At 39.1% G+C, this 21,281-nt stretch overlaps 2 protein-coding genes across 8 annotated transcripts; one reads left to right on the top strand and one right to left on the bottom strand.

The window, feature by feature from the left end:
* Positions 1–225: 225 nt before the first annotated feature.
* Positions 226–14,231, bottom strand: nktr (natural killer cell triggering receptor). 7 transcript variants are annotated; one of them, XM_058623554.1, is made up of 17 exons: positions 14,116–14,231; positions 11,740–11,818; positions 11,216–11,290; positions 9,941–10,048; positions 9,767–9,811; positions 8,407–8,494; positions 7,583–7,612; positions 6,955–7,100; positions 5,888–6,104; positions 5,606–5,773; positions 5,416–5,503; positions 5,109–5,257; positions 2,389–5,037; positions 2,177–2,254; positions 1,893–1,952; positions 1,057–1,158; positions 226–904 (listed from the first exon to the last, which is right to left on the bottom strand). In XM_058623554.1, the coding sequence occupies exons 2-17, from the start codon at positions 11,795–11,797 to the stop codon at positions 835–837; spliced, it is 4,131 nt and encodes a 1,376-aa protein (XP_058479537.1). In that variant the 5' UTR covers positions 11,798–11,818; positions 14,116–14,231; the 3' UTR covers positions 226–834. The 7 variants fall into 7 exon arrangements, with proteins under 7 accessions (XP_058479537.1, XP_058479545.1, XP_058479590.1 ...); XM_058623562.1 differs by having other exon boundaries at positions 2,389–5,013; XM_058623607.1 differs by lacking the exons at positions 11,216–11,290; positions 11,740–11,818; positions 14,116–14,231 and adding an exon at positions 9,449–9,472 and having other exon boundaries at positions 7,583–8,186; positions 9,941–10,037.
* Positions 14,232–14,258: 27 nt separating this feature from the next.
* On the top strand, positions 14,259–18,770 carry sec22c (SEC22 homolog C, vesicle trafficking protein). The gene is made up of 7 exons (XM_058623617.1): positions 14,259–14,508; positions 15,141–15,355; positions 15,556–15,719; positions 15,854–16,033; positions 16,164–16,282; positions 16,631–16,696; positions 16,784–18,770. Exons 2-7 carry the CDS (start codon positions 15,174–15,176, stop codon positions 16,982–16,984), a joined length of 912 nt encoding a protein of 303 aa, XP_058479600.1. The 5' UTR covers positions 14,259–14,508; positions 15,141–15,173; the 3' UTR covers positions 16,985–18,770.
* Positions 18,771–21,281: the final 2,511 nt, after the last annotated feature.

Below are 21,281 nucleotides of genomic sequence, written 5' to 3'. Positions count from 1 at the left end.
TCACAACCTAATAAATACAAGTAAACAAGCACACACATCCTCTAACCTCCACTGTAATCACTGCTCACCTAAACGAAGACTTGACTTGACTCAAAATGTAAGGATTTCAGTAATGCCGAGTCGTTTCTTCCTGAACACATAGCTGTATTGACAATGCGTGACGGGTAGATGTTTAATACATTTTCCACGGACATTGTGAGATTACAAGAAAAGACAAATACACAGTTACAGTTTGTGGTGGAATTTTATTCAGTATAAACATTCTTAACTGTTTGAATAAAACATACTTTTAGTCGCTTTTAACATTCACGTTACGGTAACAAAAGGGAACTGAGAAATTTGAAGTTTGAAAATGCAACAAAAACTTTGTTTTCCCATTTTGTTTTTTGTTTTTTTTTTAAACTTACTGACCTTAAACTCATAAACACATCACAGCTCAAAGGCTTAGTCACATTCAAACACATTTGCACACTTCAGTGAATAAAAATCAAAATTAGAAAATGAGTACACATATGTACAATAATATAAAATATTTACATTTTTATTTTTAATATTATTTGTAAGGAGCTATGGTTTCCACCTACACTATTTTTTCTTGAGTGGCTGCTTTGACCCATGTGTTGCTTGTCAAGAATGTTTCTTTTTTATTTATTTACATTCAATAACATTCAACTATTTTCTTTTTTTTTTTAAAGCTGGTCATATCAGCGTACACAGGGAAAATGTACTGTTATGTAACACTTACTCTAGGAGCAGTAGTTGCTGGTCTGTAATTGATATAGTTTGTGTACAGCATCCAGATTTTGTGTGTTAAGCTCACAGACTGCACGAGGCTCAGCTGTAGCGTCTGCTACGACTGTGGCTCCGACGCCTGGAAGAACTGCGACTGGAGGACAGGTACGACCTGCGGTGGGCGACATTACAGAGATTAAACATAGAAACCTTCAGACGAAGTGAAGAAGATGCATTTCTCCATCAAGCGTCTCCTGTTTTCCTGCTGAAAAGCAGTGATTTAAGTAAAAGTCGGCCACGGCTGACCAGAGAACACAATCTTACCGGGACCGGTGGTCTGAACTCCTGTAGCTGTCACTGCGTCTGTGCCCTCGTCTCCTGCTCGCACTACGACTCCGACTGGAGTAACTGTCATAGGAGTCTGACCTGCAATCACATACAACGCAATATTAAACCGTTTAACTCTCTTATGACCATCATGATAATCAGGTTTTTCAATATCCGGCAGTTATTCAACCGTTTAGGAATTACAGTACGGAGAAGCTGACGTCACAAACGTGTGACGCGCTGGTCATTCTGTGGAAGTCCTGAGGGGCCACCGTAATGACAAGTGTATGGGTGCAAAGCTCTATTTATCTGCATTCCAAAAGGCAAGGTCACACCTTGGACATTCCCTCGCCAGTCATATAGTTTTTGAATTTTTCTAGATATCACAAACGGTCTAGGAGTTACAGTAATGAGAAGTGCGAATGCCAAATCTGTGAACAGGATGGTCACAGAAGGGTTAAATGGTCTGAGTGTTTTTTGTAATAATAAAAGCAATTTCTCTGATTCTTTTTAGCTTATTAAATTTTTTTTGTTTTTTAAATAATTTTGTGGACAAAACAACACAGTTAAAAACATCACAATTTTAAGGTCTGGGAAACACAGATCAACATTTACATTTAAAAAATACTATATGCTGCAAATGCTGCATTGGCACTAAGGTTGAAATCCTACATTGACAGGTGTACAAATATCTCTGCTAGGTTTGCTTTAGTCTTAAAAACCCAATTTGAATACATGTGATATCAACTATGCTTAAGTGTGTATTAAATTACCCAAATAAATGAATATTTCTAATTGTGAGTCAGGACAAAAAAGGAGCTTTATCTACAGACCTGGATCTCCGATGGCGATTGTACGAGTGACTTCTGGAATGACTTCTACTGTACGTCCGACTGACAGAAGGAGAGAGAGGGGGAAAAAAAGGTTTGAAACTTGAAAGACCACGCCAAACAATAACGATTAATAATTAACACTTCATATAAACGTTTATGAACTTTTCTTTAGGATTGCATATCTGAAATGTAAAATATAGAACAAGCTCATAGGTTTCTTCTTTACTTTCTGCCTTTAGTGCGAAACCTTTGGGATTCTCTGGAATGAGTGTGTGATGTTTCACCTGTGACTCCTGTAACTCCGGTATGTACTGCTGCGGGAACGTCCTCTTCCACGTCTCCTCCTACTCCTGCTACGACTCCTGAAAGAACGTGTTGACACCCTGTTCAAGCTAAGACTCTATCACAGATGACTTTAAAAACAACTGCATGTGGATCTACATCCAAGAGGTCTCTCCAGCATATAAACATTTAACGATGGTGCCTTCAGACTGACCTGGATGAGTAGCTGGAGCTGGACCTGCTGGAGGAGTGTGACCACCCTCTGGAGCGAGACCGATGACTGGAGACGGAGCGAGACTTTCTGGACTTCTTCAAGGAGCGAGTGTGAGACGCTCCCCTGGTGCTTCCCTCCGAAGGAGACTTTTCCTCGCTGGAGCTCTCCTGGTTCCTCGGTCTTTGGTTCAGCCGCGCTGTCTTTCGCACCTCGTCGAACAGAGACCCAGGCCTGACCCGGCTTTTGCTTTTTATCTCCATTCTTACCCCCTGTGCGTTGGCATTCTGCTTCTGTTGAATGTGGATGTTTTTCGCAGTGACAGCTGGCATGTTTTGTACACCTGACATTCCTTTCAGAGGTCTCCATTTAAAGTTTATCACAGCGCTGGTAGATTTGCTGGTCGCTGCTTCATCTTGAAGACCACGGGCTGTTGCCGCGGAGGTGACGGCAGACCCGTCTTTGCTTTGAGGAAAGGCACTAGATTTATTTGCTACATCTGAAGACTTTGAGGTAGATTTTATCATCGCTTCACGCGTGTTTTCAAAAGAACCGCTTGTAACTAAAAGTTCTTCAATTTCAACGTCATGCTCTGGAGTACAAATGTCCATGTCATCTAAAGGCTCTTGCTCTTTGATACTAGGACAACTAGCACTATTAGCATTATTACTGGACGACTGGTGAGGATCAGTTTGTTTGGGATTTTTATTACATTCCTTTGTCCTGTGTTGCCCTTTGTCTTCTTCACTACTTGGATTTTTGTTTAAAGAGACAACACTTTGGTCCCCATCATTCACACCAGGTCTTTCTTTTTCACCTCTAATAGGATGGTTTTTCTCCTTTTTAGACTCCTCCTCCTCTTCCTCCTCCCCAAACTCGAGAGGCGGTTGCCAGAGAAAAGTCTCCTTCAGCTTCTGATGTTTCCTCTTGGATCTCTTTCCTTTGCCCTTCCTGTGATGGTGGGAGGAGGTCTTGTTCCCACTTCTCCTCTTACGTTTATGTTTGCGTTTACTTTTCTTCTTGCTCTTGCGCTTCTCTGGTGCCGAGGCCTTTTCAGGACCTTCCTCTGAAGAACTAGATGCAGCAATCGTTTGCACTAAGGTCATGGAGGCCTCTGGCATCTTTCTGCAAGTGTTGCACTCCGATTCTGAACTGGCCTCCCCTTCTTCTTTTTCAGATATGGCTAATGCCCTTGCTGTCATATTTTCAGAGTCGCTCTCTGAGTTCCAACTAGCAAAAAACTTCTTGTCAGGAACGTCACTGGGAGGAGCAGTTTGCGTCTGCTTTTTCAATAAAGCGTTACTGTTATTTTGGCTCAATTTATCACTGTCACTATCCCATTCAGACTTGTCATTTAAACTCTCGACTGGCACCGAGCTGTAGAGGTTTGACTCTTTTTCTTGTGAGTCCCCTTTCTCCAAAGATGAACCTCTCCTGGAGACATTGATATCAAGACTCTGCTCACTGCCTGCCCTGTTCCCCGATCCAGAATGAGGATCCTGACTACTGCCGTGTGAAATGTACTTATCTAAATGTTTTATTCTTTTCAGAGAGTTATAATATTCTTTCCATTCCTTGACTAGTGAATTCTTCTCTTTCCCCCTGGTGTTCTGGGAGTTTTCAGAGTCTGACCTGCTGTAGGAAGATGACCTGCTGTGATACTGATGAGGAGTCCTGGACCTGGACCTACTGTAACTTCTACTTCGGGAACGACTGTATGATCGGCTGTAGGACTTGCTCCTGGAGGATCGGCTGCGTGAGCGGACCACAGCTTTGCTTGCGCTGGGGTTTTCAGAATCTTCTGGCAGAGAATTTGTTGTAATTGAAGATTGAGGTTTGTCTGTAACACTATCAACTACTTGTCCTGTAGACGACAGAGCACTGGTAGCCATTTTAGCTTTCATTTCTTGAATGTGGAAGTAGGAGGGCTTCCACGGCTTCTGACCAGGCTTCCAGCGTGATGGAGGAGGACTGTCGCTTAGCGGGATCACAGGTACATTTTCTGGAGGTGGGGCAGCTGTGGGTCTGGAGACAGGTGTGACTTTGCTGTCAGGAAGCTTTTCAGTGACATGGGTCATTGTATCTGGTTTGGTGTTGCTGGTTTTCTTCTTTCTTGAGGATCTAGATGAACTTCTCTTTCTTGATGGAGAAAGAGTCCTGGACCTGGACCTGTACCTGGAACTTGACCTCGACCTGGAATAGGACGAAGACCTGGACCGGGATCGACTTCTAGATCTAGAGAGGCTTCTGGATCGTGAATGACACCCTCTCCGAGACCTGGATCGACTAGAAGTGTAGGATCTAGAGTAGGATCTTGAATACCTTGAAGACAATGAGGATCGGCGCCTCTTCCGAGCTGATGAATAGTGCTGACTTGAAGAGGAATGAGTCAGAGAACAAGAACATCTGGGAGACACTGGCCTTTCACCCTGGGAAAAGTCTGTCTCCTGTGGTTTGTTCTTGGAGCTCTTTTTCTTGCTATGTTTCCGTTTTTTGGCCTTCTTCTTGTGTTTGGCTTTCTTCTTCTCCTTCTTCTTCTGGTGCAGGCTAGACTTCTCCGAGCTGTGGTCTGAAGCGCCTTCTGCAGACGGAGTTCGGGACCATGCAAAGTCGCCTCTGTCATCCCATCTGCTTGAAGAATGGTCATTCAATCTGTTAAGTCAAAAGACGCATGAAGAAACCAAAAAGATATTGTGAGTTGTGAAGAAAACAATAAGTCATACTTGTCGCCTTTGCTCCATCTCTCTACGCTTGGTGGTTGATAAACTTTAGTTCTTTTCATCTCTTCCTTCCAGTGTGGTGGAGTTTCACTGCTTCCATGTTCTTCCACAGACGCAGAGCGGGACTTGGATCTTGTGGGAGTGTGATATCTCTGCAGAACATGTTACATCTAGTTATCATGTGGCAGGAAATAAGGTCACAGTCTTTCCTTCACAGATGTTAACAAATGGCCAGAAGTATTTTGTTTAGTTTGCAGAACAACGATGTCACAAGCTGAAAAGTCTCTGGACTAAGATGTGGTGAGCTTACCATTGTCCCTCTGCCTTTGATCTTGCGTCCAGACTTGGACACAGCTGGTTTCTGGTCCGCCAAAACAGATGATTCTACGTTCTCAGCTCTACAAAAGACCAAATTTTAAAACAAAATCTTAAGTGTTAACAAATCCAAGTCCAAGGCAAACAAATAAGCGCGGTAAAACAGTGTGTAAATGAAGACGAACATCTCTGTTTTGTCCTCCTGCGATGGCATGTCTCGTCGCAGAAGAAAACGGTTTTCTGGCACTGGTGGGATCTCTTCTAATCGGACTACAGGCTTCTCTCTCTTTCCACCAGGCTCCTTCTCTTCTTCCACTTCATTCTCTGCCTCTGGCATCTGTCCATCCACAGAGCTGTCAGATCAGGAACCACACAATACAATGTAAAGCATTAGTTTGTTAACCAGAACTAACCAAGTCTCTCATGTCAGAACTTGTATTTACACGATATACGATAAAAATCACAACCTTTCACTGAAATGCAGAACTCTGACTTTCTTCTTCGATACCTTCCTTCTCTTTTTCGAACGTTTACTCTTTGCATGTCTCTTGCGCTTGTGATGTTTGTACTTTTCATCGGTTTCACTTTCAGATTCAACCGAAGAGGAAAACTGGGATGACGAGTGACACGAGTTGAAGGATGAGTCGGCAGAATGAGAAGTTCTTTTCCTCTTGCCTTCAAGTACTAAAGTGAGGGACACGACAACAAGCATGTTATTTCATCAAAAATATGCAACAGTAAAAAAAAAAGAAGCAATTTTCAGAGTGGCATGACGACAACAAAGGCTTTGTTTCAACCTTCTCGGTATGTTGGAGGCAATAAGAGCCCAGCCTGGCAGAATCAGGTAAGCACATGCCAGCTGAACTCCAGAGATCACCTCACTGATCCTCATTAAACAGGGGATCAGGTTACACGGCCCATATAATGCCAGTGGGGGGAAAACACTGGCATCCAAATGCCAACCTTTTACAGAATGAGCTCGAAACATGACCCAGTTATCACAGGCAAAACATGCTGTTCCACACATAAGACAAATACACTAAAAAGGGAATTAATAAAGGATATGCTACTGTATAGATCAATGGACAATGATGACATGTAGTATGCTTTTGTAGAAAAGGAAAGAATAACATACATTGTACTCCTATTACACTGGAATGAGAAATTTCATACAGTAGCAGGTCAAAATCCAACTCAGTAAAATTTAAACTACTAACAAATCTCATGAAAAGATGAAAACCAACAGCGTAATGTCCCTGTAAGAAAGGACTGTCTGTATATTTAAAGCCTGACATCATAAAAGGGCCCATTATTTTAATGACTTGTTAAAATACTCCTGTATGAGAATGTTTGAGACAAACTTCTTTCTTAGTAAGAATCTATGACGTTAATGCTCCCAAAGAAACACGGCAGGGAGGTCAGAGAGTATTCAGACATAAACATGCTTGTGGTTTTGTCTTGCCTTTAAAATTGAATGACTAAAGCCATCTTTACACCTAAAAAACACACATCAGTGTCTAAAGGGAGAAATTACCATCATTTGCAGACTTGGTGATCAGCTGACCACAGTCCACCACTCTCACATCAGCATATGGTCTGCTCGCTGAATCAGTCTTCAGCCCCTCAATCTTCTTTATCACTTCGAAGCCGGAGATGACGAGACCAAACACGACATGGACTCTGCACAGACAAAAAAAACTGTTTAATGTTCCTCCTGCTCTCCTGGTCATTCTGATCCACACAAGGCAGCAGGAGGGTTAAGTGGTTTAAATTGACAAAGTTCAACAGGAAAAACTACAATTACTGCCTCACAGCTGTTTGCCTCCAGCAACCAGTTAAGTTTCCATCAATTTCTGGCCAGACTCCAAATATACAAAATAATTATTTACCAAAGAAGACAAATCTAGTTCAATCAATCCTTGAGTCCAAACAAATATATCCGCCAAATTTGAAGGGATTACCTCAAGGTATAAATGGCATAATCATGTTTACAGAGCCAAAGCTGTTTTCAAAAATCAGTAAATGAAATCTGATCATGTGGCAACCAGGTTGTACTGAGATTAAGCAGATCGGCTGATTATTATTAACAAGTTTCTATTTTTTAACACATTTTTAGAAATATAATTTTCGATAAACACTGCCAAAGTGACAGTGGATTTTACCCATCGAGGTGTGGTGCCATCTTGGTTGTGCTGTTTGTGGAAAATCCAGCAATCCATTAAGATCAACCAGTGGCAGAGTTGGGGTGATGGAAAGGGAGAAAAGGGAGGAAAAGAATGAAAACAAACAATTCATGTCAACAATATGTGGGTGCTGCTTTATACCATCTCAAAATAAGGTCAAATAAATATGTATATAAAATATTTTTTCATTCATAATCAATTTAGGAAATACATCCAATTAAAACAGATTTACATCCAACAATGTGGGCACTCTGAGTGTGAGCATTCACAGAATAATATCAGGCCCACAAAAAGACAGAGTGTAAAGATTTCCTCCATTAGACCTCATCATTTTTATTTCCAACTTATGGTGGAAACTTGTTTTTACTTGATAAAGGAGTAACATAAATCCAGTTTCAACATGTCCAAAGTAAACACTCAGCAGGATGTTTGCATATACAAAACTACTGAATGATAAATACAGTCAGGAGAGGGAGAGAAAGAGAGAGAAAGAGAGAGAGAGCGAGAGAGAGAGAGACACAGAGAGAGAGAGAATCACAGCCTTGGAGACACATTACCTTGGAAGAGCAGGATGCTAGAGTTTCTGTAAATTTTACACAAAAATGGCAAGAGAAAAAAATGTAACACATTTTTAGGTAAAAAAGAATGAATCCATGATTCGCTGCACTTTGATTTCTAACTGCACACAGAGAGGAGGTAGTTTGCTGATCACAATCAGTGACAAATTCTACTCACACAGAAGGGGCAGACAGCAAAAAAAAAAACCTTTGATATGAATGGCACTCAGTTGAAGGGTTACTCACATGAAAAACTGTGAGCCATTCGTGTCCTTCCCACGGTTGGCCATCGACAACAGGAATGCTCTGTCGTGTTTAAGAGTGAAGTTTTCGTCTGTTGTGAGCAGAGAAAGAGAGATTTAAGTCCCACAGTGTGTCTGCAGATGAGTTGTGACAAAAAGCTTTCAGGGATGTATTTTTTTTTTTTTTTTTTAATCCATCAAACCTCACCAACCAGTCTCAACTGCTTACCCAGACTTTGTATCATTCTAACTACGTTCCAAAAACGAAACTATTGGCTGCCATTTATATCAACAAGTGTTCTGGTGAGAAACCTACTTGAGATAGATTATCCATCCTTCCTTCATATCAGGGTCAATTTTTCATCATTCCGGAGCTTTAGATAAAATATCCATGATGGTGAATACAAGGGGGGCCAAGAAATGTTAGAATTAAGGAATTAAAGGCAGAAGAGAAGACGACCAAGGGGAAAACTATATACTATTAGTGTCTGACAGTGAAATAAATTACACATCAACTACAATTAAAAATCACCCATCTAAAGCTAGTTCACCATTTTACAGTCAAAAGACTTGACGACATGCTGAGATGATTTCAATCAACCACTAACACAACATCAATATCCCTGAGCTACTTGAATACATTAAAGTTATTCCAATCTAAAATAAAACAGGCAAAGCTTTGCATGTGCAAATCTAGCCCGAATATACACACAACTACATACATGATGTGAGGCTAATTATGTTAAACATTGTGGTAGTATTTTGCAAAGAAATGGTCTCACTCTACCTGACTACATGTCATGGCGATCGTTTCAAGGGTACTGTGGCTAGAAATATCACGTAGGTAACATAAAATGTAATTTGAGCAGCCAAATGCTTTGGAGGTCTTTGAGGGCAGGCAGGCGTGTGAAAGGCAAATCCTTCCTTACAAATTTGCATCTGAGCCTTTGCAAACATTTGCGCTGTTTTCATTTTATTTTCCTGACTGAGGAAAGTTGGTGGGGACAATGTTGACATGGTGTTACTGAGCTGTGTTCATCTCTTACCTTCTCATTTTGCAAAAGACCACTCTATAAATAAAAGAATATGTTGAAAATTTTAGGCAGGAAGATCGTAGCTTTCAGGAAAGAGAATCCTACTCTCCATGCTGATTTAATAAAGTCCACTACGGTAACTAAATAGAAGACAGCACTATACAATGAAATTCTTAAGGCAAATGGAGATGTATGTAAGAAAAAAAAAAAAAATCACATGAAACCTGTTACCAACATGCACTAGTATGCTCATGCAGGTATTTAATCATTTAGATGTACATTCATAACATATCGGCAATGTAAATGCTCAAAACGTCATATCCTCATTACCTTCAAAATAGCCCCCATATATGGACTCTCCTCCTCTCCCATTTCCTGCAAAGGAAGTAAAATGATTTTGTTTAAAAACCTGCATTTATTGTGCAAGAACTGTTGTGTAAAACAGCAACAAGGGGAGCTGTGGACTGGCACTCTTGGTCAAATGTTAATAATCAATAATAATACCTTCAGCGAAGTCGCCTCCCTGGACCATGAAATTCTTTACAACTCTATGAAATGTGGAGCCTTTGAAGCACAGCTTTTTTCCTGTGACTTTTCCAAGTCCCCTTTCACCTGCAATTAGATACTGTACATATTAATATTGAGTTCTCAATAAAAAAAACAGGATGCACAGAGTACAACAGGGCTGCTGTACTCTGTAAACTGCTTTACATATACTAGATGTATTTGGGTGTTGGTTTTGAATGTACGTGGTGGTATATGGTGTCAATTCTGAAAGTGCATGAAACCACAGGGGAAAACGGCGTTTAAAAAAAGATTGCATTGCTTTTGACTCCAGATTCATTAAGACAGCTTCCGCTGGAGTTACAGCCTGTATATAGGAAAGCTGCTACACCATGGATTTCTCTTACCCCTGGGGTTACAGACATGAAACCGGATATTTCATTTGCTGTGTTGATCTACTTAAATGTTAGTTTCAAAAAACAGAGGATGGACTGTTCAAAAGGGCAGGTTGGGTTGCTAATCTTCAAGCATTTTGCTTCACTGACTTCAGCCTTTTTCCAAGGGTTTGGTTTCTTAAAGAGCTGATGCCCTCCCTGCATTTCTTTGAGAATGCATTCTGCAAAGTGGACTTGTGTATGTAACGGTGATATCATGTTTTATGTGTGTGTACATGGTGTGCCCGTTAAGGTAAAGTAGCAGACTAACCAGACCATCTCCCATATCTGCCCTTCCCAGCCTCACATTCCTGCTAGCCAGGTGGAGTAAAAAATGATTGAGAGGACTGATCTGTCGTCTGTTTGTTGATTTATGACTATCTCAGGGCAGACCACCACAATAACAGAACACTGTGTTCCGCTCAGTGGGATGAAATATCCAAGGGAGACAGACCACCGCCCCTCTATCCACCCTGTGGCTCCATCTGTCAATGTACCATTTACACAACAGCCACACTTCCTTTCCTTGTGGTATTAAATGACCAAAGGGGGGTGTGAAGAATGGTACTTTGGTTCTTTAACCATTCAATTCCCCCTCTACTCACAGCAGTTATTGCACTGAATGCACATAAAAAATTAAAGAAAAAAAAGAGAGTGAAACAGGCCAGCAATAACCTCTGGGATCTTTATAAAATCAAGCTGCGAGAGAACAGTTTCAAATTGTGAAAATTGTAGTGGGTACACGTTGCCAGTTCTACTTCCGAGACAAAAACCTTTTAGACAAGATCTAATAAAACATAATATTTGAGCAACAAATATTCTTGATTGAAAATGTACTTACCAGTGCACAAACAGAGAAAGTTTTTGCTTGTCCTGGGACAAATATCTGAATAAAGTTGATAGACTATGCGCCCAACTAGGAAACAGAAAAGAAAGAATATTAGCAAAAGATGAAAACACAAAAAGGTGCAAAAATTTGATAAATATGTAAGAGAAGTGTTACAAAAAAAAATTCAACAAAAGGGAAGGTGGAAAAAATAGGACACAATGAAGAATAACTATTTAATAATCTGTTTTAGACTTTTAATTGTTTTCCAACACATAATTAAATGGAGCCTGTGGTGAAGCTTAGACCATATGGAAACCTTTCAATAGCTCGAGGCAAATCTAGACTTTAATACAACCAGTCAGCACAAACATGGTTTGTAAAATTACCAGTCCAGCAACACTATGTACTATACGTTTAAACATCTTTATCAATGCTATTAGTTCAAAGTCATCATTTACCCACGTAAAGTGAGGCTGTTTACGCAACTAACCAATTCACATGCCAAAAAAAAACGGGATTTCGTAAAATTCTTTTACCTGGCTCCCGGTTGAGCTCCACATCAAAGTAGCACTGAGGGCGGTCTTTCACCCCCATTGTGATCAAAGTCCAGGTGACCTAAAAAGTAGACAAGTGCACAAAAAAATATCTAAATCAGAAAAATAATAAAGCAGTCTTTTCTTAAAGAAAGAAAGGGCCCTATTCAGGTTCTGTTATTAGCTTTCAGTTTTAGCAAAGACTGTACAACAGCCCAAGAAGAGTGTTGGCGAGGCTAAAAGAGAGAGGGGGACAGAAACAGAAATATGTGGAGAGAGAGAGAGGGAGAACAGTGGGAGGAGAGAGCAAAAGAGAGAGAGGGGTGGGGGAGAGAGAGAGTCTATGAAAAAATTATGCAAATCCCAACTCAGCACTTTCCTGTTCAGTGTACAATTTAACCCCATTTCCTATAATTTCCTATAGTTCACTATCACTGAGTGACAGCTTGCAGACTAAACTGTTCTTAATGCTATGTGTGCACCATGTAGACAAAAACAGAGCTTTCTAAATCATGGAAAGGCACCAATTCCATGTATAAGTTCAGGTAGAGCTTGAAGATTACACATTCGAATTAGTAGATTATTGTCATTGAGTTGTACGCTGTTGGAGTATTTGTTTGATTGTAGTCGATTCAATGTTAAAATAATTCAAAGTTATACCTTGGACATCATCCAAGATTTGTCCAAGGACCTTGGATTTCAACACATTTGATTTTCATTGTGCAAACAAGGAGCGACAACAAAAGCGTTCACTGATGTAACCACACCTCAAATGAGTATGAAGTCACGGCACCAAACTTAATCGTGTTTCTTACACTTTTTTCCTGCCTCAACTTGTCCAGTGTCAGTGTGATAGAGTTCTTCGACTGTAAAGTGGAGAAGCTAAACATCTTATTGTTGTTTCCATCTTTCATTATAATTGCAGGGCAGTAAAGCATTTGTTCCTGTGTGCATGCAATACCAGCTGAATAGGGTGTAGGACAAAACAAGACATTTGAAAACATCATCATTTTGGGGAGATTTGGGAAACACTGATTGAATTTCCTACATTTCATGGACTAAACAGCTAATCAAATAAACAAGAAAATAATCAGCAGATGAATCGATGATGAAAATCAATTAGTTGCAGCCCTATTCAAAACTGTTGTTGAAGTGGTGTTTTAACACAAAAGTAAGTGGAGCAAATATTATGTAAGTCAGTAATATGAGAATGGTATTAGTGTAAGCTAATTTGGCAATAGTTGCCTGTGTAGATCTGCTGTGACCACAACCTTTAGTGGGTGGGTAAGGGGAAAAACCAAACACTGTAGCGACTGCTGAGTCACTTTACATGCGACTTTCACGTGTTGAATACAGTCACATACTTATGCCTGAGAATTTCAAGTTATGTGACAGCTGGTGAGGGGTAGGGTGTGAAGTTAACACGTGAACAACAATAACTCAAACACGGCTGTAGGCTGCACTATACTACTGCAAGGTTGGTGATAGGTGAAAATAAACTGTGACACGGAAAATGTAATTAAATTCTACCCAACACAAATGTTATCAATAACAATAGGTAATATTAATAGGTAATATGGATATGCACAGAAGGTCATGATGTACGTCACTTCAGCTACCATTTCTCATCTGTAGAAATAGTAATTTGATAATTAAAATATCAATATTTGGCCTGGCATATCGATTATCATTTTGCCCGAGGACGACGATATATCACCAAATCGATATTTTGACACACTCCCTTGTCTTTACATTGCTTAAATTCTGTTTATTCTTTAAAAAGTATATTTTATTCAACCTGGCTTTCAATGTGTGTTCGTGTCCATGTTTTTACCCATTGTAAAATTGTGTACGTCTCTTTTATTATGTAATATATTTATTTCATTGTAAAGCATTTAGTGACTTATTTTTATCTGTGAACTTACTTACACAATGTAAATAGTAAATCTCGCGTTGCAAAACAAGGGCTGTGTTTGTCCAATATCAATGTGACAAATCAAAAACATTATCAAAAAGTACCAGGTACTCGACATTTACGAGCTTTTGGCTAGCCACATTCAGCGTAACATGGCTTTATGTGTTCTTTTCGCATTACTACGGGCACAGACTATGCAGACAGACTATTAACGTACACCGTAATACATAGCATCTACTGGCTAACAGCTGTAACACAACACAAGCACGTCCAAAACGGAGCGCTAAGAGCTAGTAGTTAGCTCATGCTAACGGCTTGTAGCATTTCCAAAATGGTTGAGGTATCAGCAACGACTGGCTAGCAGAGTTAGCTGGCTTTCCAAATGCGCAAAGACTAATAAATATAAGATGATACAATTATAATTAAACAATATGCGTTCCCAAATTGAAAATGACATAACCGACCTTTGCACAGTAGCTAGCCGGGGAATTAGCTAGTCACTGACGGTCAAATGTACTTGTTTTTCCTCTTCCTCCCGCTGGATGTACTGATTATTGTTGCGCGTAATTTTGTCGCTTATGCGTTGCCGTAGATAGTTTGTTGTCGTTTGTTGTACCAGGAAACGTATCGCACGTTAGCTCGTTTTTTGTCTTCAATGTATATTGTTCCGTAAAATTACAACAGTTTAGTCAGGTTCTCAATAGTATTCGCCGCCAATATAAAAATAAGCTACTGCATTAGTAAGGCGTATCTTAAATAGGGACTGGCCACCTGCTGGTGGTGTTTTTTGCTTGCTATGCTGCTGTAGTCAGCTAACCCACAACAGCAAGGTGCAGGATGAAAGCCATTATAATCAGGTAAGGTGTTACAGAGTGTTATAAAGCATATAAAGCGTATATTATTTACTTCAGGGAGAAATGTTACAGATTTCCAAATGAACGCACCATCACATACCATCTTACTTTAAAAGCTACGCAGTTAAAATGCACACTATTCGACATCGGCTAAGACTAAAACAATATTGTGCAACAAATCTTATGACGAAATTCAGGTGTTCGTGTTTTTTTGAAGCAACTTTGCACGCTGTAGTTAGTGGTAATACCGATTTGTAATTACTATGGTATTAGGTTCATATGAACTAACCCTTAACCCTAACCCATACCAACCCCAATTAAACATCACAATAAGTTTCTAAAACGACCTGGAAGTTAAACCAATACCTGTAACAATGTCAGTTTTAGCTCAGTGCACTCAATAGATTGTAATTTATAATATTCTCATCTGCTAGTCTGTCTGATAATACATTAATAAGTTGGGAATGCTGAGCATTTCCAAATATTGTGTTCTTGTTTTGATGTGTGATTCTTTTAAATTTCATTTAAAGTTCTTGAATTATTTGATAAAAGGACAGCCTACTTTTTCCTATTGTAGTCAGAAGTATGATAACATAATAATCCTAATTTTTGATCTTGCTCTTTTTCCCGTGTAGGCAGTGTGTTGTTCTTCATGGGCCCAGACAATCATGTCTCTGATCTTCTTTGCCTTTGTGGTTCGGGTCAGGGATGGACTCCCCCTGTCAGCTTCCACAGACTTTGAGCACAACCGAGAGCTCCAGGAGAGGAAGCAGCAGCTCAGGACCGTCAGCAAAGCACTGGCACGTTTCCCTGACAGAGGCTCCATCAAGGGCCAGGAGCTCAACATATAGTAAGGATTTAAGAATGTAAAACACCAGTAGGCTGCTTCAGTTATGCTCTCTGTAGCTGCACAAAGATGCAGTACAGTATCTTAAACCAACAAACAGACTGACAGTCAGTATGTTGTCTGTTGGATCACTGGTGTGTTGAGGTGAGGCGATGTCAGGCTGTTTGTTTACTAAATACCTTCTCCTCCTCTCAACTGTTCAGCTTCATCTCTTCCGAGGGTGTATCCTACATGACCGTGTGCCACTGCAGCCTCCCTGTTGCTAAGGCCTTCTGCTTCCTGGAAGATCTGCGCTGGGAGTTCACAGCATGCTTCAATAGCACTGTTGTTGCCTTGGCAGCCAGGCCATATCCATTTTTGGAATTTGGTGAGTTGTGCGAAAAATACTGTCAACATAGCTTTGTCTAAGATTTTGCTTAGAATTTAAATACATTGCACTGGATGAAAAATAAAACTGACATTACAAACATAAAAACTGTTACTTGTTTTGCCAATTCTTAGACGGCACCATACAGAAACTGAAGCAGCAATATAACCAGAGTGGTGGTCCGGCCCTGGAGGTGACATTGGCAGAGGTTCAAGAGGATCTGAGGATTCATCCACTGCAAGTAATTAACTTGGATGAGGTGGAGCTCACCAATGGCACTGCAAATGGACACATAGAGCAAGGTCTTGGATCGGGTAAGGCTTGTAAAATTAGCAGTATTGTAAAATTCTCACTGCCATGACAGCTCAAGTAATCCACATTTAACTATTTTCTTCTTCTTTTCTTGTTATTATTTCACATTATTCACTTTCTTGCATTAAACAGGTCAGAATGTAAGACTTGAGCCTGTGACAGCTCCAGGCATCCTCTCGCTCGTCCTCAACATCATGTGTGCATCTTTGAACATAATTCGTGGCGTGCACCTCGTAGAGAACACATTTCAGGTACGGTGGTGCCTGAAAAATGACTGTTGAATGACGTGTTGATGTGTTCTATTGCATATTACAAGTACTGTATATACTGTAAGCACAATAAATTGTGTCATGACAAATATGATATGTCATGGCTTTTCTCACTCATGTAAACAAATGCAAAAATCCAATAAGGTAATAATAATTGCTCATATTTAGATAAAATAGCTAATCTGAAAACAACTGCATTGTTTATCACTCTGTTGTGAATTAATTTACACTTCCAAATACATTTGACATACATTTGACATACTTTTTTGTTAAGGGGGATTTGCCTTTTTGAAAAAATAAATGATTTAATTATCTTCTTCCTTCACACAGGATGATTATGAAGGTATATGGAATGTTGTGGCTTTTCTTGTGGCGTTTGTCTGCTGTGTGCTTCAGGTAAATGTTAAAATCTTTGGACAAACAACTGTTTGTTTCAGTCATTCTTCGGTGTTAATCTTGTGATTGAACTACCTGTGTGCACAGTGCCAACTGTACCTGTTCCACTCGTCTCTAAAAAGAATGAAGTCCTTCACTCTGCTGGCTGTGGTCGTCCTATGCAACTTGTACCTGCTCGGCTTGAGGAACATCTGGCAGCTGATCTTCCACATTTCCGTCGCGTCCCTCTCGACCGTCCTCATCCTCACCCGTAAATTGCAAGACAGACCCAATGACTGTGGCGTCTGAGGAGCACAGGACACTGAACTGTGTCTCCAGGTGAGGGGAAAACAGCGAGGCAAGTTACGGAGGGTGATGAAGACGCTCCTGGCCTTTAACAAAAAAAACCAACATATTCATGAACTTTGTTTCATCAGAGAAAAGTACGCGTTAACTTGCACTATGTGTAAATTGATTCCAAGACTGACTTCTGTCTGAGAGTTGACCAAAGTTTTTCACATAGAAGCAACTTTGTTGATTATCTTTGTATAATCAATTCTCAAAGTTAGGTGAGGATTTTTGCGATTGTAACAGTCACATGTAGACTTAGTTTACTTTTGAAAAAGACACACGATTATTTATGAGAAGATGAAGTCGTCCATTGTGCATTAGTGGCAGTGTGATATTTAGAATAATTAGTTTAGTTTAATTAAAATCTGAAGTAAAGTGGGAAATGCAGGTGTTTTATTTGTTTTTAATTTTTAGTTTTTAATTTAAAAAGATATAAATGTTAAATTATGGGTTGTTTTATGCCTTGCCATGTCGCAATAAAACACACATTAAACAATTTATAACATCCTATGTACAGATTAAATGTAAGCGCCTCACTGAAATGACATTCAATACAGAGAGGACCTTATAAAGACATATCAAATAATATCATATTATTTTAAACACTTCTACTCTCAAGAAGAATTAAATCACTTAATCTCCTGTTTAGTCCGGTTTGTACAATCAGAGAATATCTAGATCTTTTACTTCCATCTTATTCTACTAATCTCTTCATTGTTCAAATGTGGGTAAGGATATGAAAGCAAAGATAAGGAAAAATGTTTGATTGCACTATTGTGTTTTTAAAAAAATGTCCTGCTGTTGTGAATGTGTTGCTTATTGGGTTCAGCGAAAACATTTTTAGCCAGGTACATTTGTATTTGAATATAGAACATATCATGGTCTCCTTTAGGGGTAACATTTTGTGTGTTTTGCTTCTTAGATATTTTAGTTTTTAACTGCTGAAAAGTTGCACTCCGTGTCGGTCTCGCGAAGGGAAATACGATGTTAGTTGTAATAAAATAAATGTGTGGTGGCTACTGGGGGACTTTAAAATATAATTTTAAGTTTTGTTTCTTTTCATTAAGAAGTTTAGAGGGAAATTAATTGCCCAGATGAGCTTTGTTGTAGTTTACAAAGCGCTTAAGAACTCTGTTTTCGGTGGAAGTATAAAGTTGAAAATAGCTTAATCACAAACTATTAGATTATTGTCAGAGCTGTAACCTCTTATTTAAACAGTTTTATTCAACGGGATTGAAATAAATTCTATCTTTAACGAATGTGAAGTGAAACACATGATGTCAGACTTTGTTATTATACATCCTTTCCACATGTGTTTTATTTACACCAAATGGTTGCATCTGTGTTTTAAAAATATATGGAACAAATGATGTGGAGGATATTTTTAATACTGAAGACAAGTTTTAGAAGTTTTAAACAAACTGTATAAATGCATTGTACGGTTGTGGCAAGGTTTTTTTGTTTTTGTCTTAAAAACTGTACGGAATACAGTTTGTCAATTTTAAAAATCATGGATGTTGAGTGAAGGATATTGTGTCATATCCCAGCACAGTTTGTTTTGTTCAAAACTTTAATGGTTTATATCAAATCGGCATTTGTGGCTTCAGTCTTTTTTTTATGATGATGGGAAATAATTGAATATTGGCATTCATTGTGACTGCCACAGACACTGGTTATTACAGGGCTGTTTTTTCCTTCTGTGGTAAAACTGACATTTCAATAATAAAAAAAAGTGTCTTTTTTTCCATGTGTTGATCATATTTCATTACCTCTATTATCTTGTTTCATGAATTCCAAAGAGAATGGAAGACAAAGCACTAACTCCAGCACATTATAGCTAATTCATTGCTGTACTATATACATTGGACACCAGATGGCGCTCTTTACTTGACTTGACATCCCTTTTGCATTTGTGGCTCACAAAAGCAAAGTTGTCCAACTCATGGTGAATAAAATTTGCCAAAATAATGTTATGCCACACAAATGTAGCTGAGGAAATCCTAAGTGCTGCGAAGCCTCAGGGGAGAAAAAAAACAGTGTGAGAAATGCACACTAATGGGACTGTGATTATTATTTTAGCAAAAGAACACGGAGAATAACAAATGCTTTCATTAAGTCGCACGATCTAGACCAACTGTTGCTCCAAAACTGCTTTAATAAGTCACATTTAAGTCTAAAGTGCTCGAGCAGTGACTTCAAGTCAAAAGTTGAAACCTTATCCATCAACTATAATGTTCACATGTTCATTATTGTAAGTTTGTCATGTCATTTGACTTAATGAGCCAAAGCCTAATGACAGATCTAACAGGGACTGATATAAATCATAATAATAGTGTCTTTGACAGTTTGTAAAAGTGATTTATAAATTAAATGTATTATTATTATTATTGCATAATTTCTCAGGTCAAATTCAAGCACTTTCAGTCCTCTTAGAGCTTGGATAAATTACATATATCAGCACTAAGTGCGACAATAAAAGAGATGGTGTTATTATTATGTTTTTAGCAACCAACATTTGTACTTTTGAAATAGTAGGAGGAAAACACCAAAGTTTTATGTTTCATACGGATGTTTGTGATCTCATTTGACTTAATAATCCAAAGCCTAATGACAGCGCTAAAAGAAACAATAATTATAATGGGTTTATTATAAAATAATAGTGATAGATTGTTCAAGGTATATTTGGCTTTGACTGGTGTCAAGCCGGCGGCCCGTGGGCCACATGTGGCCCCCCAATGGATGTAAACATGGTCCACCAACTTTGTGTGTGGCTGAGACACAGTAATACTTACATACACCCAATATTACATTACATTTACAGTATATACATGTTATTATTTACTTGATTTTAGATTTATTTCTGTCCGTTTTTAGACAGTAAATAGTATGCTTTTATTGTGAAGTATATCATTCCCTATCAAAACAAACACTTTTACATTGAAATTATGTGAAATATCAACATGTTATACATTTTTATTGCAATATCATGATGGAATATTGTGTTAGCATTCTTCCCTCTTGACCAGACTAGATGCTCATTGGACATTTTGAGTTTGACACCAGTCCTAAAACTACACCAGTTGCTGCGGCTTCCACTCATGTCACACAAAACCTCCAGTTTAATACCTGGAATCGTAAATATCTGTCACTACTTCTCACACACTGATAATACGTTTGGATCATTAAGCTGTAAAGTGTTTATCTGAGGTTGCAACTTAAAAACAAACAAAACAAATGAAAAGTCTCCCAGAGAGCTTCCAGGGGGATTATAAAAACCTCAGCACTATCAGCCCTGTTACAAATAACTGGTCAGTTTCAGGTCCTCATTTACAGGGATTAACCTCTTTTATCCTAATTGGCAGAAGCTGCTGAGAAGCTGCTCTTTCTCCCATTACAAACAGGCTTAACAGCCTGGGTGGTCCTGCTGAAATGTTTATGGCTCACATTTCTCTCTCTCTCACACACACACACACACACACACACAGCTGCAGCATTAGATTTTCATAAATGTTTGCCTGATCAGCTCTGGGTAAGAGTCAAACACACAACAAACAACATTCACGGATGAGTTTTTTAATAAATTTAACCCAGCGTTTGCTGCCATTTCCTTCTCGATTTTGTGACATAATCTGATGTGTCTTGATAACTGTCACACACACAGACACACACACACACAGACACTTCCTGCAGCTTGGCCATAATTGACAGGTTATGACTGGCTTTAAATCTGCATCCATGTCAGTCAAGCATATGGTTCATTTCATACGCTATAACATGTAAATATTGTTGTGTGATGTTTTTTTTTATATCCTTGAATGTGTTATTGTGTGATTTGATTTAACTGTACAGCGCAATGGCCAATTGTTTTCCTTCAGATCATGATTATTAGGGCCCGAGCCACGAATAGCAGGGGCCCGAAACGGCTCCTGGCACGAATTTGTGCAAGGAACCTATTTTTATCCTTCAGATTATTATTATTATTATAGCCGTGCCTTTGCGGTCATTTTTGAGGGGGTTAACGTGCACAAAAACTCTGGAAACTTAGTACGGAGGTCAGGTCTGGTCAAATTATTATTATTGCATATTTTCTTGGGTCAAATTCAAGCACTTTCAATGTCTTTTGTCAAGCACTTCAGCCCCTTACAGCTGTGGTAAATTAAATATACTTATATTCATACTAAGTGCATATTCAAAAAAATGATAGCTACTCTTTAAATCAACAATAACAGAGATTGTGGATTGCTATTAATCACTT

The sequence above is a fragment of the Solea solea genome, chromosome 1 (assembly GCF_958295425.1).
Source record: "Solea solea chromosome 1, fSolSol10.1, whole genome shotgun sequence".
Classification (NCBI taxonomy): Eukaryota; Metazoa; Chordata; class Actinopteri; order Pleuronectiformes; family Soleidae; genus Solea; species Solea solea.
Note: the sequence above shows the minus strand (reverse complement) of the source record. Positions and strands in the feature narration are given on the sequence as shown.